At 33.4% G+C, this 18214-nt stretch overlaps 3 protein-coding genes and 1 pseudogene across 5 annotated transcripts; 3 read left to right on the forward strand and 1 right to left on the reverse strand.

Moving 5' to 3' along the window:
• Positions 1-1180: 1180 nt before the first annotated feature.
• On the forward strand, positions 1181-2159 carry LOC100814899 (uncharacterized). Its single transcript, XM_003542020.5, has one exon. It carries the CDS (start codon positions 1501-1503, stop codon positions 1897-1899), a length of 399 nt encoding a protein of 132 aa, XP_003542068.1. The 5' UTR covers positions 1181-1500; the 3' UTR covers positions 1900-2159.
• Positions 2160-5835: 3676 nt separating this feature from the next.
• On the forward strand, positions 5836-7458 carry LOC100777477 (beta-1,3-galactosyltransferase 6). Its single transcript, XM_003543698.5, has one exon. It carries the CDS (start codon positions 6272-6274, stop codon positions 7193-7195), a length of 924 nt encoding a protein of 307 aa, XP_003543746.2. The 5' UTR covers positions 5836-6271; the 3' UTR covers positions 7196-7458.
• A 1633-nt stretch (positions 7459-9091) lies between these two features.
• Positions 9092-12981, reverse strand: LOC100776948 (arogenate dehydrogenase 2, chloroplastic-like; annotated as a pseudogene).
• Positions 12365-17905, forward strand: LOC100790270 (mitochondrial outer membrane protein porin of 36 kDa-like). Of its 3 annotated transcripts, none has more exons than NM_001414682.1 (7): positions 12365-12697; positions 13590-13666; positions 14342-14409; positions 15395-15505; positions 15951-16037; positions 16172-16380; positions 17126-17905. In NM_001414682.1, exons 2-7 carry the CDS (start codon positions 13618-13620, stop codon positions 17433-17435), a joined length of 834 nt encoding a protein of 277 aa, NP_001401611.1. In that variant the 5' UTR covers positions 12365-12697; positions 13590-13617; the 3' UTR covers positions 17436-17905. The 3 variants fall into 3 exon arrangements, with proteins under 3 accessions (NP_001401611.1, NP_001242891.2, XP_014620673.1); NM_001255962.3 differs by having other exon boundaries at positions 12365-12543; XM_014765187.3 differs by lacking the exon at positions 12365-12697 and adding an exon at positions 12761-13244 and having other exon boundaries at positions 17126-17825.
• The last annotated feature ends 309 nt before the right edge of the window (positions 17906-18214 follow it).

Here is an 18214-nt window from a genome sequence, read left to right on the forward strand (position 1 = left end):
AAAAATTGATTCAATCTAATGTTCGAAGAGGCTAGCAATGATAATGGATCTGAAAGTACACATAGCTCCTTAAAGGAAGAATAAAATAACACAACAAAAACAGAACTTTTGGGCTTTTAGTTTAAAAAATGACTTGGTTACCAAATTTAAAGTGGAAGCATTGGAATAAATCATATGTTAGGCTACTACATCCACAAGACATCATCATCTCTTTGTCGGCCCCATGACCAATAAAACAATTAAACCACCCAACAGAAACATAGGCCCAACAGAGCCTTACACATGTCCGACGAGGAACTCGCGTCTAATTAGCTACTTGGTGGGTTAGATTTAATAATTTATCAGCTAATTTATAATTTTACTCTCCCTTTAATTATTGATCTATAAGCTATAATTTTGGTTTCTTTTTTTCAAAATTTTACTTCTTTATATTTAAAAAAAATCAATTTTAATTAATACTCAATTTTATGCGTGTTTCATTTTTATTTTTCATTTCAATTGAATTCTTGACCTGACATATTTATATATAATATCATCAAACAATAATTTAATTAATTAAAATATAAACAATAAAATTTATTAGCATGCAAAATTAAGATTTGGATTAAAATTACAAATTTTTTTAAATGTGAAAACTAAAATCAAGATTAAAAGAGAGAGAACCAAGAGCATATTGTAAATTAAAGAGGAACTGAAATTGTAATTTAATTATTTTATTTTACCTGTTCTTATTATTTCGCTCTGTTTTATTAGTTTCACCCAACTTGAAGATTAGATACAAAATAACAGAAATAAAAACATAAAAGAAGGAATAGGACAAGCTCTGGCCGGCCGCCACAAAACTAACCACGTCCTGTTGACAGCTAAGCTTTAGGTATGAAAATAAATTATCGATTTCATGTTGACAATACTATACTAATTACACCATATTATTGACTTGTGTCTGTTTGTCGATCCTTTTGTGTTTGGGTTTGGTTTGTATACTTATTAATATTTAGGATTTTGAAAAAATGATCGCTTATATTATTTTCTGCATCACATTTCATGTATAGAAATGGATCATAGTTCAATACTTATTGGCCAAGTTAGTAATCTACCTGCATAATCTGAAATAACGAAGAACTTGTTAATTAACTTCGATAATAATTAATTATCATAAGTTAATGAATATTTCGTAACAATAATATTTTAACAAAAAAATTGTTACATAGCAAGGTGTAACTGGGTCTACCAACAACAAGTAAAGCTTGAATAGAAGTGAGAAAAAGTCATACTTTTGACCATACATAGATGTAGTTTCCAAACCGTAGCAGCAACTTGTGGCAACTCGCAAACACGGTAATCTATTTGTACACGATATTTTCAGCACCCTTTTCCTTCCCCTGCAATCCACCATGTCCTCCTTCAAACTCCACGTCATCATCATCTTTCTATAAATATCCACAACAAACTACGATAACAAGTTAACATTAATCATTATTTGCCCTTGTAACCCACATTATGAGCACGAACGAGAAGAAGAAGAAAAAGTCGTCTCTATTGAGCCGCCTCAGGGTGGCGGTGCAGAAGGTGAAGTTGCTACTAAACGCCACCGTACTCAGCCACGCGTGGCATGCTGCAACCATTCTCCGCGGCGTTTCTCTGAGCAAACGCCAGATCAGTTTCAACGACCGACCAGGGTTGATGATGTGCACTGCTTCCGATGAAACTGATTCAGAGGATTTGGTTTCTCCAGCGCATAGCCTTCAGAGGACCATAAGTTGTCCCTCCGATGATGATATCGATAAGAGAGCAGAGATGTTTATAAATAATTTCAGACGCCAGCTTAAGATGGAGAGGCAAATCTCGCTGCAGCTACGTTATTGCAGGGAGAATAGTCTTGAATTGGTGTCTCCCTGAATAATTGTTCAGTTTTCTTGAAATGGAGGACTTTTGTGTTTTTTTTCCGAGAAGGATCTCCATTTTTGCCGTTCGCGTTGATCGCCACGAGAACATGTACAAAAATTGTGAAAAAAAGATTTTGGAGTGATTTTGAAGGATAAGTTTTATGGTTTTTTTTTTTTTTTCATTTGTAAAGTTTTGGATTTTTGGGATTGTTTTAATCTTGGGTGATTTGCAGCAATTAGAATAGCTTGGGAGCATATGCTGTTTTTGTTAGCTGCTCCTTTTCTTTCTCATTGTCCCTACTATAATAAAATAAATCATTCTAGAAAAGAATATTCCTTCAAGGTCGAAGCATTATCTCGATAAAAAAAAAAAAACCAAATTAGTCCAATCAATATGTTATAGATACTAGTAGCATTATCAAGTGTACAGCAAAAGCAAAATTAGAATCCAATTCCTAGGTTAATGATACTTGGGCACAAGTTGGCTTGAGTTTTTCTTGATTAATAAAATTTGATCTATTACCCCTTTTTTTTAATTAAAGTATCCAATTCTTAGGAGGACAATAGTTATTGCAGATATACTTCAAAACGTTTATTTTAAAAATAAAATAAAATATAGTTTTATTCTGTGATTTGATTTGTAAACAATTATATAGAAGGTATAATCTCAAATTTAAAAGTAGACAAAAAAAACATGAATATACAAAGTTCACAGAAAACATCACTGTCGGATTGCAATATTTTGATTGTAAATAATCAATAACCTCTTGTTAATATTAAATTATATTGTTCTGTTTGATTATCTAGACGAGTCAGCCAACTACATCGTATTAGAAATCCTCATAATTTATGACGCACATAGTAAACATTTTAAAATTTCTGGCAACAGCATGTGCCTCAAAAAATTGGTGTTTTATGTATATATATATATATACACACACACGTTTTAAAGCAAAATTATAATTGAGATTAAATAGTTTAAACACATGTTAGTTATGCCTGATGATTTAAATTTAATTTTGTTAAAATTAATTGCATTTAACTTTTAAATAACCAGACCGTGAATATATTTTTTGATTTTGAAACTTATACACTATACGCAGTCTTATTTTATTTTGACACGTTACTTGGTTTAACTTATTTTGAAACACTAATCACTTGTTCCTTTCAATTTTTAATATTTTTTTAAAATAATTATTTCACTAAATTTAGCTCAACTAAACATGTTTTTAAATAAATATTAGTGTTTACTGCATAGGGATATATTTTTCTTCGTTTCACTTGGAACTTGTGGACTTCTAATGAATGGGTTGGGCTTGATGGGTTTTCAAGCCTGTCCTAAAGAAGCAATGCTGCTACATAGTTCTTGTTCTTTTCCTTACTCCCTAATATGTACGAATAGTTTTAAATTATTTATTTTTAACTTAATGTTACTTTTGATGTATTATATTTCACAGTTATTTTATTTTATTTTAATATATTAATTTTTAAAATTTTTATTTTAAAATTTTTGAAATATATTATTTTGATCATTTTTTCAATTTTTCATTATAAACATTAGTGTTTTATTAATTTTTAAATTTTAAAAAAGGATCAAAATTATATATTTCAAAAACATAAAAAATTAGAATAAAATCTTTAAAATTCAATGTATCTCTGAGAAAATTGTGAAACATAATAAACCAAAAGTGACATCAAGTCTTTTAAGATAATTATCTTTATATAGTGGCGACAAAAAACTTCCATTATCTTTATTTTATTTTATAAAAACCAACAACAACAAAAAATCATTATTTCCTCCGACCTCTATCAGATCTGAAAAGGTAAAAAATGTAACACAACACAAATCTAACGACATCAATACATAATTTCGTTGAAATCATCAAAAAGTCTTATACTCCTTACAGAAAAACCAAAACATTTCATACAACCATGTTATTGTAAACAAAAGTAGGGGACATATGAGTAAGAATTGTCTTTAAAGAAAGACAAAAACATGACCTTAACATGCCAATTATCCCATATTTGAATGAGGATGTTATAATATGGCTCTTTGTGAAGTATGTCAGTAAGACTTCTATTATTACGCACGATTGGAGTGTGCAAGTAGAGGATTTCTCACCAAAATCTACAACCAAGATGGATGAAGAAGAGCAACGCAAAAAGAGACCAAATGATGAGTTTCATTGAAAGATGATTCTGATAAGACCAATCGGTCAAATCTCATCCACAATCAGGTATTGTCAATCTTCTTCTTTGCCTTCGACAACACACAACATCGACAGTGACAATGAAATAATTTTTGTTGTTAGGTGAGATGACAATTTCAGTCGCATAGGGAGGTTGCATTAGAGATGTAGGCGGGGGTGGTGCATAAGTTTTTTACAACTTAATGTACCACAATGAAATAATTGTGAAATATAATAAATCAAAAATAACATTAAGGCATATATTTTTACATATATAATTTTTAATCTTTGTTACGTGTTTTTGTTTGCTTTTAATCATGTTGTTTATTTTTTAAAACATTAAATGTTTAATAAATTTATTTTCGTTTGATACATTTTTTTACAAATTATTAAGAAAATGTTACAGGAGGTGCCACTACACACCTTTAGTTATCCTATCTTTGGTGTAGACAGAGACAGAGTAACTTTACTTTTGGCTGAGGTCTTGCATGTATTTTCCTTTTAGACGTTTTAGTTATCCTCCATTCATGTGTTGCTTGCTCTAAGTAACTTTGAAAGTACTTGTGTTGGAGTTTAAAAAAAATGAAATCAATGAAGGCCACCGTCATTTTATTTGTTTCTATTGTTTGGGATGTTTTTTAATCTCTATGACTAATTATGGTATGAAACTATGAATTGATTGATCTGTCTTAGATTGTTGGCTGAATTTTGAATGCTTCAAAAATTTGATAGCTGATGAAGCCGGCAACAAGGATCAGAGCAGAGGTGGATATGGTGGTGCTCCGGCCTCGAAGGGATGCCCATTTGTTGAACATTCTGACTAGGCTAAAATTTTTGCTTTATTTTCTTCTGATATAATATCCCTTTGCTTTTCACTGGTTACCTTAGCCACTTTGTGTGGTGTGCCTGCAAAAAATTTGTAGAAAACAACAATCCTCTAGTGTGCCAATAACCAGTTGTGAAGCAATTTTGATTCTGTAAGGAACATGCTCTGTGTCCAATCAGTTACACGATTGCTCAAACCGGGTAACAGATCCCCCACCATCAAAAAAGAGTATCTTTTATTAAGGCAGAAAAAGTGGTATTTCATGAATGTCACGCAGGTTAGCACAATGGAAACCAAACTTAAAGCTGTTGCTGGCGGAAAACAGTGTCTTCTAGTTTTAGTATCAAACTTTTAATTATATTTTAAGGAATATATTATACATTGAACACTTTATGATAATACTTTTCTATTTATCTCTGCACTAAATTATTTATTTTATATTTTTTCTCTTCTCTTCTTAATCTTTCTTTTAATTATATAAGCAATTATATAAAATTTATTGCTTAACACAACTAGCTAATTTTGGGTTGATTCTTAGTGAGAGAATTTGAGAGTTTATGAAGTTGTCTTGTCTATTATTGCTGTAGCTGTCGAGACGGATGTATCTTTAATTGTTTTTTTGTTGTGGGTATTAATTGATCTTTATTGAGCCGCGTTGTTCCTTTAATTCAAAAAGAAAAATACAGTTTTCCATATTTTTTTAATAGAGGACCTACTGTAAAAAAAAAAAAAAAAAAAAAACTGAGGATCTTAAAGAATTGTTTCCTAGTCAATGGCGTTACTTGCATGATAATCAAGTATGGCGTGAATGATGGTGAAGCTACCTTTGTTCATGCAAATATGCCTAATTACGAAAAGTTGACCAATCCACTATAGCAAGCAAGCGAGACTCACCAAATGAACGCACGCACGCGGCCAACGTTCAGGCTCAACTCCACCTTCACGCCAGTGTTCAACTTAATTAATATTTCTTGACTGAAGTTGCTCAATACTAGCCATATATTAGGGATATTTATCAAAAATACCAAAACATCCCTACTCTTTTTTAACCATTCCTGCATCTTTTTTTCTTTTTATACAAGAGCCCACTTAAGTTACTTGAAAAGCTAACAAACTCGTCACATTCTGCCTACATCTAATTAACTAACACATGATCTTTTTTTCTCTTTTCTTAACTAAACAAAAAAGGTGTATGAATTTGTACTACTAAACAATTATACTACTTTATAAGAGGAGAAGTCAAAAGGGAAAGGGAAAATGCTCACCTATGCGTTACTTCTAAGAAACTTACAAATTTTATTAGTATCCTAACTCAGATCACCCAACTTGCCTACACTACAACACATGATTTCATTTCCAAGTTCAACACAATGGCGGTGAAGTCCTCAAAGCCCAACCGGGAGCGTTTCATGCTCTCTTGTTTCACATTCATCGTCTTCCTCTGCGTGTTCGCTTCAATAAACGAGGTTCGATTCAACGGCGCCCTCCCAAACGAATCTCTTCCCACAAACTCAGAAGACGACGACCTCCGAATCCTCATCTCCGTCCTCACCCTCCCCGACCAATACCAACGGCGGCACTTCCTGCGCCTCGTGTACGGCACGCAAACCACCATCGAGGGCGCGAAGGTGGACGTGAAGTTCGTGTTCTGCAACCTCACTAAAGAGGACCAGAAAGTCCTGGTGGCGCTGGAGATCATGCGCTACAACGACATCATCGTCCTCAACTGCACCGAGAACATGAACAAGGGCAAGACATCAACGTTCTTCACGAGCCTGCCCGAGATCTTCAACAACGAAACAACAACAAGCGGTATCGTCCCTTACCCTCCTTACCACTACGTGATGAAAGCAGACGATGACACTTACGTGAGGCTGAACAGTTTGGTGAGGTCGTTGAGGCCGTTGCCGAGGGAGGATTTATACTATGGGTTCGTGATACCGTGTGGAAGCATGGACCCTTTTAAGCACTACATGTCTGGGATGGGGTTTGTGGTGTCCTGGGACATAGTGGAGTGGATTCATGGTTCTGATATTCCTAGGAAACACGTGGAGGGCCCTGAGGATAAGGTGTTCGGAGATTGGATGCGATGGGCTCGCCGTGGAAACAACAGGTTCAATGCTAAGTGGTCTATGTACAATTATCCTGATCCACCTTCCGTGTGTAGTCACGACCTTTGGAATGATACTATTGCTGTTCATTTGTTGAAGAATCAGGAGAAGTGGATTCGGACTCTCACCTACTTTAACCACACCCATGCTTTGAAGCCATCCAAGCTGTACCATATACCTTAGCTTAATTAATTGCTATTAGGTGATCTTAAGTCTTAACATTTTTTCTTTATCATTTTGTTTATTTATTTCATTTTAATTTTTATGATAGTAACAGTATTACCATGTCATCTGAGGGTCTTAATAAGTTGTTATCTTCTGTTGAGGAAGACAAAAGAGGGAGAAAGGTACGAATTGATGCTCAATTTGTGGGTTTTACATGCAATTTTGTATCGTCCATGATCTATAATTGTTGTGGAAACAATGTAAGGGGATTTTTAAGTGAATCTGAGCTTTCAAAGAAGGAAATCAGGGATACAGAGTCAGTGAAGGCATGGTAGAGAAAACAAGTCATGTAATCACTACGCGAATTCAATCATTGCAAAATAACACGTTAAATATCTGTGTTCTTCACTGTTCAAACTTCATAAATCTTCTTCTTGTCTTGTACGTTCTACTCTGGAGAACTAATTATTTAACTTTTGGTCCAGTACACTACATAAACTATTATTATTATTATTATTATTATTATTAGATTACAGCTTTTTATCTTTATGTTTACTTCAACCGAATTGAATTAAGTTATCAGCCATTCACAGCACACAATTTGATATCAATCTAACCTTTCTCTATTTGACAAAAACTAATGTGCTCTCGACTCTGGACTCCTTTTCCATAATATATACTTATATCGCTACTCATAATAAATAAATAGTTTTAAATATACAAATATTATTATAATTGAATATATAATAAAAACATTTTTAAATAAATTAAAAATAAAAATATATTTGCAAGGAATAAAAAATCAAAAAACAAAATTAGATAATCAAAAAAATATATTGGCCAGTGCCATGTCACTGGGACACGCGGCGTAAGGTTATTGGACCAGGTTTAATACAGTGTGTGACAAGTCGCGTGTTAAGTTAATTAATAAATTATTGATTATAATAATCATTTTGTTTTTACAAAATTATAATAGTAGTCAATTGTTGATTTAATAATTCATTCACCTAACATGAATACAAGAAGTTTACTTGCGTAATTCTCCTTAGAACGGTGTTTTATTACTATCAGAAAGGGAATGATAAGCATCATCGGACCATTTTTCTATAGCTTGATTGAAAAAATTGGAACATTTTCGCATCATTTAGGTACGTTCCGGATTTTTTTTCCCTGAGTTGTTCAGGATTACACTACCTTGATACATTTGATAATCTAAATTAAACCCAAATGATAAATGTTTATTTTCTATAATTAAAATATAAAAATATTTTTAATATATAAATCATATTATAATAGATTTTAATGAATAATTTAAATTGTAGTATAAATTTATTTTTAATTATTGACACTTTTAAAAATAAAATAGAAGAAGAAAGATCTAAAGAGATAGACAATTAGGATATTCTTAACCATGTACTATTTTCCGTATATTTTCTTTCAATTATATAAAAATGAAAATTTATTCTGTATATATAATATACAAAATAAAATACTAATATTATAATATAGAAATAGATAAATAATTTAGTTTACGTATACTATTTAATACTTTTACACAATTATCTAATAAAACTTGATTATTTATTTAGTTTACTATCTTATCCTATTTCAATAGACGCTATTAACGAAAAACACATGTTAACCATTTAAATTTAATCATCACCAATCTATTTTTTTTTTTTGAAATAACATTAAGCTTCTTTTTTATTACATCTTTTAAACTGGTAACAAAAAAGGTAATCTACAAACAACCCAACCATAAAAATGCTCTTTATCAACTTCCCCTTGCTCCTCCGCATTCACCAACATCTCTGTTGGATACTCAAAATTAGATACTCAACATATAGAACTAAGGTTATGAAAAAGTCACAAACTCACAAAAAATGTAAAGATTTTTTTTTACAGGGAATCAAATAAACAGAAACTTTCAAGTCTATATTTATTGTCATTAACAATGAGAGCTGTGTAAGGGACAAAAAAAAAAAATATGAACATGTGAACTCCCTTCTTAATCAGGGGCCTACAACATTATCAATAAGAGGCAAATCTGGGAAATCAATTTCATTTAGTGTCCACAATATTAGAAAAAGATAATTCTGCACCATCTTCATGTCTCTCAGGCAACATATAGACCTCTCTGGCTAATCATGGGATTCTTCTTCAAGTTTTAATACTTGCTTTAAGTTATCAAGCACATGATCAAAAAGCTGATTCTGCAATGACTCAAAAGCTAGATGGAATCTTTCTAGTTGTTGCCTGGAGTTTTTATTAAACAAGAACAAATCAAAGTAGAGATCAAAACTGTCTCTAACAGTGTTATCCATTAAATTCAACAAAGACTCAAAGCCTATTGTGTCAATTTTCGTTGGCTCCAAAAAATCCAGCTTTTCTAAAATTCTTCCTACAGTGGGAGTGATAAATTGCGATCCAGCTGCTTGTCGATCATGTTCAGCACATGGCGTTTCAACAAGCTGACACCCTTCACTAGAAAAAATGTTGAGACACCAATCACATCGTGATGTTCTTGCTTCATCTGTTCCTATTCTAACCTTATCAAAAACAAAAAGAAAACCACTCCACCCATCTTTTGCACTTTGTGGCCCAAACATGGGATGGGTACAAAGCACATCAAAATCAGGTGGCAAATGTTGAAGAAACAAGTTTCTATGAAATTCCTTGACAGAAAGTACATCAACAAACAAGGTACTTCTCTCCAATTTCTGCAAGGGGAATGATTTAAGAACAGCCTCTGTGGAAGGGATTGATGTGCAAAGTAAAATTACCTCGGGATGTTGTGCACAGAGATCATCAGCATCATGGAAATAAGTAACACCCAATTCCCTAGCTATACTAGAGTAGTCTGACCTAGAGTATGCCAACACTTGATGACCTTGACGCACAATAGTTTTTGCGAGAAACTGACCAAGTTGCCAAAACAAACTATTGCAATCTTCAACTTCGAGTTGTTATCAGAATAATGACTTGAAAGACTTGACTTGTATTCACTGACATCCCTGTATGTATGTGATGAGGTTCAACATAGAATTAAGTATAAATTAAATTAGAGTTAATGAGAAAAAAAGAAAAAACAAAAACAGGAGGGGTTTTAATTCTCTGCACTCTTTCGCAATTGTATTGGACATTCGCACTTGCAGTGTAATTAAGCAACCTCTTTAGCCTTTTAGGCTAGTTGAGGCTAGTTTCATCACACTTGAAGACTAAGCCAATTCAAATCAGAAAACAGCAGGAAATCGCAACAAAAAACCGAATTCATGTCCCTACAATGTACTGATTAAACAACATTAAGATGGATAGTAAAATAAATAAATGAATACCTATGATATGGTGCAGCATCTTCTTGTAAACTTTGCACCCTTGCGGTTACGGGGTTCTCAAACAAGTGCTCTCTGACAACAGCATGCACACCCTTCAAGAGCTGTTTTCTCAACTCCTGGAAAGCGAAACACAACCTCCCCAACATGTCTGGCGAGTTCTTATTAAGAATAAACAAACCATAATAGAGATCAAAACTGTCCTTAGCAGTGTTTTCCTTTAAATTCAACAGAGACTCATACCCCTTAGATTGGTGGGAAGCACGTCGAGCAAGAGCTTTTTGGGAAACTCCTTGACAGAAAGGACGTCGACGAACAATGTGCCAGGCTCCAAACGCAGCAGAGGAAGAGTGAGGAGCACGTGCCTGGCGGAAAGTATGGAGCAACAGAGCAAAATGACTTCGGGGCGTTCGTCGCAGAGGTCGTGGGGTTTTTCGAAGAACGTTACGCCGAGTTCGAGTGCGACGTGGGTGTAGTCGGAGCGGGAATGGGCCAAGACGGTGTGGCCCTGTCGAACCAAGGTTCGGGCCAGGAACTGCCCAAATTTGCCGAAGCCTGTGATGCCAATCTTTAGCTTCTGGTTCTGGACGTGCCTGTTTGGATACAAGCCATAAGCTCTTTTGAGAGCTTCTGTACTGAAGCTCTCAAAAGAGCTTATGGCTTGTATCCAAGCCGGCACTTCGGATTCACGGTCGATGGCACGTAGTATACGGAGGGATCTACAGGAAGAAGAAGAAGTGCCATTTGAAAGGGAGGAGAATAAGGAAACATTAACATAGTGACAGTGGAGTCTCGGACAATGCAACAACCTGGGATACACTGCCGGCGGCCGAAAACTTGAAACACCGGCATGGTACTCACCCTACCTTTATTATGCACGTTACTTTTCAAATAAACAGAAACTTTGCATAGATAATGATCCTAGGTTTTTTCAAAGCTGCACAGAGGAGGTAGGTGCACTTTTATTATGCACGTTAAATTCTTTTTTGTACAAAGAAAATTATCATTTACATTATCACTATAATCTATTATCTTTTATTCTATCATTACTTTTAGGTAGATTTAAACAAAATCAATTTATTTCTGTTTAAATTTTTTTTTATTAAGAAAACTCAACTGAATTTTGATCTATTTTCATTTAAAATAAGTGAAGGATCAAAATGTTATTAAATTATTTTAAATCAATATGTGTAATAATATTCACCCAAAATTAAATCCTATTCCATTTTAATAATATAAATATTTCTCAGATTCCTTATCTCTAACCAGATTTTATTTATTTATATTACCTAGAATTGTGATTCCCAATTCTTTGTGCCAAACTAAGAATCATGATTCACAAAATCCAGGATTTTTAGTAAATTCCTTATCAAACAACTCCTAATACAAATTGGTACGAAACTAATTCTTACTCAATAATGCTTCTAATTCTAATAAACAAAGTTTTTTCGATGATGAAATTATTTTAATAATTTAATTATATTTTTAATTTTGAAATGTAACACAATAACAACGTGCCAATATTTAATTAAAATGATTTAAATTTATTAATATCAGATCTAAAATACAGTAATTAATTGGTTATGAAAGAAATTAATGAAAAATGAAATGAATTTTTTTAAAACATATTTATGAAAAATAGATAATTTACCATACAGAACATACGCACCAAAAAACAAAATAATATGAAAAAAGTTTATTATGAGAAGATGGACAAGTGAACATATTAGAGGCAAGCAAGGTGTTACAAATTGAGATTGGGGCATTGGTAAAGAGTGGCGTCACAAGCGAGGCCACGAAACCAATAACATAAAAGACATTTAATTTAGAAGCAGTGTCAATAAAGTAAATTGAGTGTAGAGTCTGCCCACACCAACCAATGAGATTTCTCTTTTTTTTATTTTATTTTAACGAAGCATAGGTCTAGGTGTGAATAGGCCACGTCACCGTTTTGAGTTCGGTTGAGTAGAGTTGAGACTCTTCCTTTGGCGGCTGCGTCGGTTTCTCTCCGCTTCACGCATTCATTCCTTCTCTGTAAGGCTTCTGCATCTTAGTATTGCAACCCTTTACTGTTACTCCTTCTATCATCATCACTTTTCAGATTTGTTTCACTTTTTTTTCTTCCTTTTTCTTTGTTACTCCTGATCTCTTGATATTGCCTTGCTTTTGATTGCGATCGTTTGTGCCCGTAAGAGTTATTTTCTCTCTCATTTGCGTATTTTGTCGAGCATCTGGTGCATGTAAAATCAAAAGATGCGATGCACAGTAGTTTAATAATGTAGTGTCTCTTAGCGAACTAGTGGAGTGTATTGAGAAGCTGCTAGCACAATTTTTTGTCAAGTGTGGGTGGAATCGTGATTTTATTCTGTAGTTTGACTTGCGCGTGAAAATAACGCACCTGTTCAGCTCATGTTCACAACTCCCCCAGTTTTGTATCTCAAGTTCCTCTGAACCTATACTGATTGTGTGCATATGCGCAAATGCAATATTTCCTATGTAACAAAAGATTAGTAATTAAATCATCGTTTTGAAAAATGCCCCGTGGTTGCACTGAAGGGTTGTGGTGTCTTGTTTTTAAAATAGCAATAGTCAGGGTTGGGGTAGCTTGAAGGAACATAAATGCTTCTCCTGTTGGGTAGAGTACAAAGTAGAATTCCTATGCTTTATTGTGACTAATAAATTCCAGAGGCTTCAACTTTATTGTCCTATTGAGTCACTGGGTGGTGCTCAGAAAAGTCTGAACTTTATCTTTTCGTGTATCAATTTACCGTTTATATTTATCGGTTACACATATATTGACATCATGACATGCATACAGTAGTGCAGTATTTGTGTAAAAACTCATTGTTCCACCTCTCTTCATCCAGTGATATTCAGGATGATCTGGCTTGCTGGATCATTTTATTACTAATCTTTTGTTACATAGGAAATATTGCATATGCACATATGCACACGAGTGCATTGTAGTCTTATGATTGTTATTCTACCTTGTTTTTTTCCTGTTTTTTTATTTTTCAGTTTTATTTCCTGAAATAGGGAAATTGACAATTAAAGTATAAAATAGTAATTGTGTTTCACAGGGTTCGGTGCATTTCATTCTGATTCACTATGGCCAATGGTCCAGCACCGTTTTCTGAGATTGGAAAAAGGGCAAAAGGTAAATTTCATTTGGAATTATAAAATATTATGTCATTGCTCGAAGATGCTTTTTATTTGTACTTTGAACTCATCAATGGTTATCAACTGCTATAGACACAAACAACATCCTGTTGCTAGTTTCTGGGTGCAAATAGGTTCTCTCATAGCATAGAAATGACAAATAACACGTTGATTTGTGTATCACAATTCATTACTTCATCCCTCACTTAGATCTGTATAGGACATGATATGGTTAACACCCACAACAGATTTGTGATTGCTTTCATGCCTAGCAATCTTCAATAATTTGGTTTTTCGGATCTCTATGTTCTGTTGCATGACTAATTTTCTTATCGCTGTCCACTTTTGATTTACTTATCAATTGAGACTTCTAATCTAACCCAAATATCATGAACAAGTTCAATAGACATTCTCATTTTACAAGATCACTGACTTTCTCAATGCATCACCTGCATTGTTGACCAAGCCCCTGAATCTGTTGTATATGAAAACTGTTAGCTAACAATTTATCTTTAAAACCTTCCTTCTTTCAAAACCCCTTTCTGATTGTTACATGACATCTATGGCTGAAAATCTAGATTGTTGGCTTCTCTGTATTTCATATCAAGTCACATCTAAATTTTGTAAAATGTATCAGAAGCATTACGTTGTGAATAATCTTGTTCCTTTGCAGATCTTTTGTACAAGGATTACAACTTTGATCACAAGTTTAGCCTGTCAATTCCAAACTCCACTGGATTGGTAATGCATAACCCACTATCTGCTATTATCTTTTTTTTGTTTTTTTTTTTAATTATTCGTATTCAGTTTCTCATTGCAGTTGACGCTTAATAGATATAAAATCCCTTTACTTGAATATGCTATGATCTTAGTCACACATGCAGTCACTCACACATTTATAGTATATTTCATATACTTAACATATAATTTAAAAGGTATGATGATAGTGATTGCTGATTATTTATTTATTTTTATATATTCTCTTCCTTTTGACCAGCCATGAAACAGTAACATGATTCTTCCGAAAATCTGAGGGTAAGTGCATTGCATTCAGTTATTGCTTATTATGAGAGGATAAAAGTTCATCACATCCATTTTTCATCATTCTTTGTTTTTCAACTATTGAGTAAAAAAAGGCAGAGAGAAAGAATGAATAGATTTAATATAATAATTAATTTATTGATGACATTAAGTTAATAACATTTCATTCCTTAAAATAATATTTGAATCTAGTTATTCTTACTGTTATAGTCAAATATCATGGGTTGTGAGATAAAGTTAACTGCTGGATTCCTATAGAAATATTATTTTTCATAAGGAATCATGTTTTATCTATTTAAGGTTATTAACAAATATACTAAACTCTGGAAGACATCATCAAAATCTCTAAATAACTAATTATGTGTACTTACAAATCATTTGTGTCATCTAAACTTCCCCCCTCCCCCATGTGGAATTGTACTTCCAAATACAGTGCTGTTGGAGAGGATGAATATTGCTTGCTCCTTTCTTGAGCAAGTTGGGCTTATAAAGTTAGCAGCACATATCTTTCATTTCATGGGTTGTTTACACATTTTTGTGAGCGCTAAAGAGGATGAAATACTCAAGGAAATTGGAAACTTGCATTAATTTCTGTATTTCATCAAATAGTCTAAAATGACTGCAACCTTCAGTCCGTCCTCCTGTCTATTGCTCCTGATTTGAAATTCTAATTTCCATTTTGCAGGGGCTTATAGCAACCGGATTGAAGAAGGATCAAATTTTTGTTGGTGACATAAGTACACTCTACAAGAGTGGAAATACTACAGTGGATGTGAAAGTTGATACATATTCTAATGTAAGAAATAGAGGTCTACTTTTACTCAAATATGCTTTCTTTGATTTATAGATAGTGTTGCTACTACTGCTACTCTTAATCTGTCAATGACTGATTGTAGCAAAAGTTCAAGCTTTCCAAATTTGGTTTAGTTATCTATGTTAGTTAAACCAATGGTTAGTATTGTTGAAATTATGGGGTTTTAGGTATTGTGGGAGGTAGAAAAATAAAAGAGAATAGACTTTTAATAATATACCAATTATAATCCTAACTAAATCAGAAACAAATCTTGAATTTGGTAATCAATCTTAAGAGATAATGAGGGAAAAGAGAAACTAATCCTATAGGATGAAGATATTCAAAGATAGGGTAGAATATTTTTATATTTTCCAATAAGTATGGTGCTCCCTTGAAATTTTTACTATCTTTTACGGATGATGATGCCATCTCTGATTTACTTCTTCAGATATCTACAAAAGTGACTGTGAATGATATCTTGCATGGTACAAAAGCCGCTTTGAGCTTCAACATACCTGATCACAAGTCAGGAAAGGTGGGTATAATCTAGCTTTCTGGGAGCCTCCTGACTTCTGCACTTGGGCATCCTTTTTTATGCTTAGCAATATGTAAGCAATGAATTTACTTTGGCATTCGTACAATGTATCTGACCATGCAATATTACCTCAGCTGGATGTGCAATACCTTCATCCTCATGCAGCCGTTGATTCTAGTATTGGTTTGAATCCATCCCCTCTATTGGAGCTTTCAGCTGCAATTGGCAGCAAAGATGTTTGTCTGGGTGCTGAAGTTGGATTTAATACAACTTCTGCTTCATTCACAAAATATAATGCTGGAGTTGCCTTCAATAAACCAGATTTCTCTGCGGCACTTTTGCTGTAAGTAATGTTGATACCATATATTGCATGTTCAGTTCCGTGTCCTAATGTCTTGTTATTTGTGTTTCAGTTACCTGCTTATTGTTTCTTCTTTTTTATGTTCTGAAGTCTCTCAACTAGTGTCTGAGAAGACCTATCAGCATGGAAAGACATAGTTAGACATAGATTCTAACAGTGAGTTCTATGATTTATGGGGAGAGGATACCATACCAGCAAAATACCTTTGAAAATGGTGTTGTTTTTTTAGTGATTTTTAAAGAGTTGTGTTATTCATACATACAACAACTTATACATCAAAATTTATACACTAACACTTTTTTCTCTATCACATCACCACCCATAATGACCCGTTACATCTCATGCTTCAATTTTTAAAAGCATGAGTATTTGTGAATCTTTTATGTTTTTTATTTTTATTTTTTTACATTTTCATTTGATTTAAGAGTTATCTCTTGAAATTACATGATATTTATTATAAACTGTAGACTGTACACAGTATATAAAATTCTTTATCAGTCACAAATTTAAATGAGTCTTTTTTGGAAGCTCCTGATACGATACTATAGAAGGTTCTATGTTACTGAAATTAATGCATGGGAGAGGGGGATATCCAAACGTGTGTGGCTCTTACTTTTGCTCAAGAGTTTGTGAAAGATTTTTCTTTGTCGACAAAAGTTGGTGGGTTCAAGAAATGTGTTTATCTGCATTGATACGGTATATATAATGTCATTGACTCACTATGCAGGGCTGATAAAGGACAGACCCTGAAGGCATCATACATAAATTATGTTGATCGCCCCGATGGATTTACGGTTGCTGCTGAAATCTCCCACAGTTTTTCCACCTTTGAGAACAGATTTACTATTGGGAGCTCACAGTCAATAGATTCAAAGACAGTTGTAAAGACACGGTTCAGTGACGATGGCAAAGCTGCCTTCCAATGCCAACGAGCATGGAGGCCAAATTCACTTATAACCCTGTCTGCTGAATATGACTCCACAAAGATCTTTGGTTCATCCACCAAGTTCGGTCTTGCTCTTGCTCTCAAGCCTTAACTTGCCCTGGCTATTAAATCTTGTTTGGCGACATCAACTTTTTTCATATCATTTTACATTGTTTCCAAAACCCATGTTGGGTTGTTTTGAGCCCATCATAAGGTAAACCAAAGAAACTAGTAATATTTGTGAAATCTTCTTATGCGGCACCGGTAAGGAGGACCCAGTTTTGAAATACCTACATAATTGCTATAGGGTTTTGTAGCTGGTTAATTACACTACCATCCAGGATCTAGCTTATGATTTTTGGGCCAAATTCTATTATTTGATATAGTGACACTCATGATCAGGTGGATTTGTTGATATGCCTGATGTCTCATTTCATAGTTTTTTCTTCTCCCTAATGTCTACTCATGGCACCAATTTATCATGATCAGGTGGATTTGTTGATATGCCTGATATAGTGACACTCATTATATGTTTTATACTTTCGGTTCCTAGTTTAAATATTAAATGTTACCTTGCCCGTAGAGACGCACAAAATTTATGGAGAAAATGGATTTGATGGTGAACTTATTAAGGAAATCAAACGAGAAAACGACAGGGTGACAACATATTTAAAGTATTTAATTTTAAATTAGACTCAAGAACTAGCTTATACTGTTATTTCTTCCCGTCTTTTATGTTTTTTTTAAATGGTTCCATAATGCCTTTAAGTTTAATTTTTTTGAAAACTAATTACTATTTATTGATAATATGTAAAATGTCAAAGTAAAAAAAATAAGAAAAATAAAGCATATATAACAGATTTACAAATAATATTGCTCGAATTTAATTAC

This window comes from Glycine max, chromosome 13 (genome assembly GCF_000004515.6).
Source record: "Glycine max cultivar Williams 82 chromosome 13, Glycine_max_v4.0, whole genome shotgun sequence".
Classification (NCBI taxonomy): domain Eukaryota; kingdom Viridiplantae; phylum Streptophyta; class Magnoliopsida; order Fabales; family Fabaceae; genus Glycine; species Glycine max.

Excerpts from the sequence above, each read along its gene's own strand:
- LOC100814899 (XM_003542020.5), top strand. The coding sequence starts at position 1,501 with ATGAGCACGAACGAGAAGAAGAAGAAAAAGTCGTCTCTATTGAGCCGC.
- LOC100790270 (NM_001414682.1), top strand. The coding sequence starts at position 13,618 with ATGGCCAATGGTCCAGCACCGTTTTCTGAGATTGGAAAAAGGGCAAAA. Across the intron at positions 13,667-14,341 it reads GATTGGAAAAAGGGCAAAAG|ATCTTTTGTACAAGGATTAC; the intron begins GTAAATTTCATT and ends GTTCCTTTGCAG. Across the intron at positions 14,410-15,394 it reads TTCCAAACTCCACTGGATTG|GGGCTTATAGCAACCGGATT; the intron begins GTAATGCATAAC and ends TCCATTTTGCAG.
- LOC100777477 (XM_003543698.5), top strand. The coding sequence starts at position 6,272 with ATGGCGGTGAAGTCCTCAAAGCCCAACCGGGAGCGTTTCATGCTCTCT.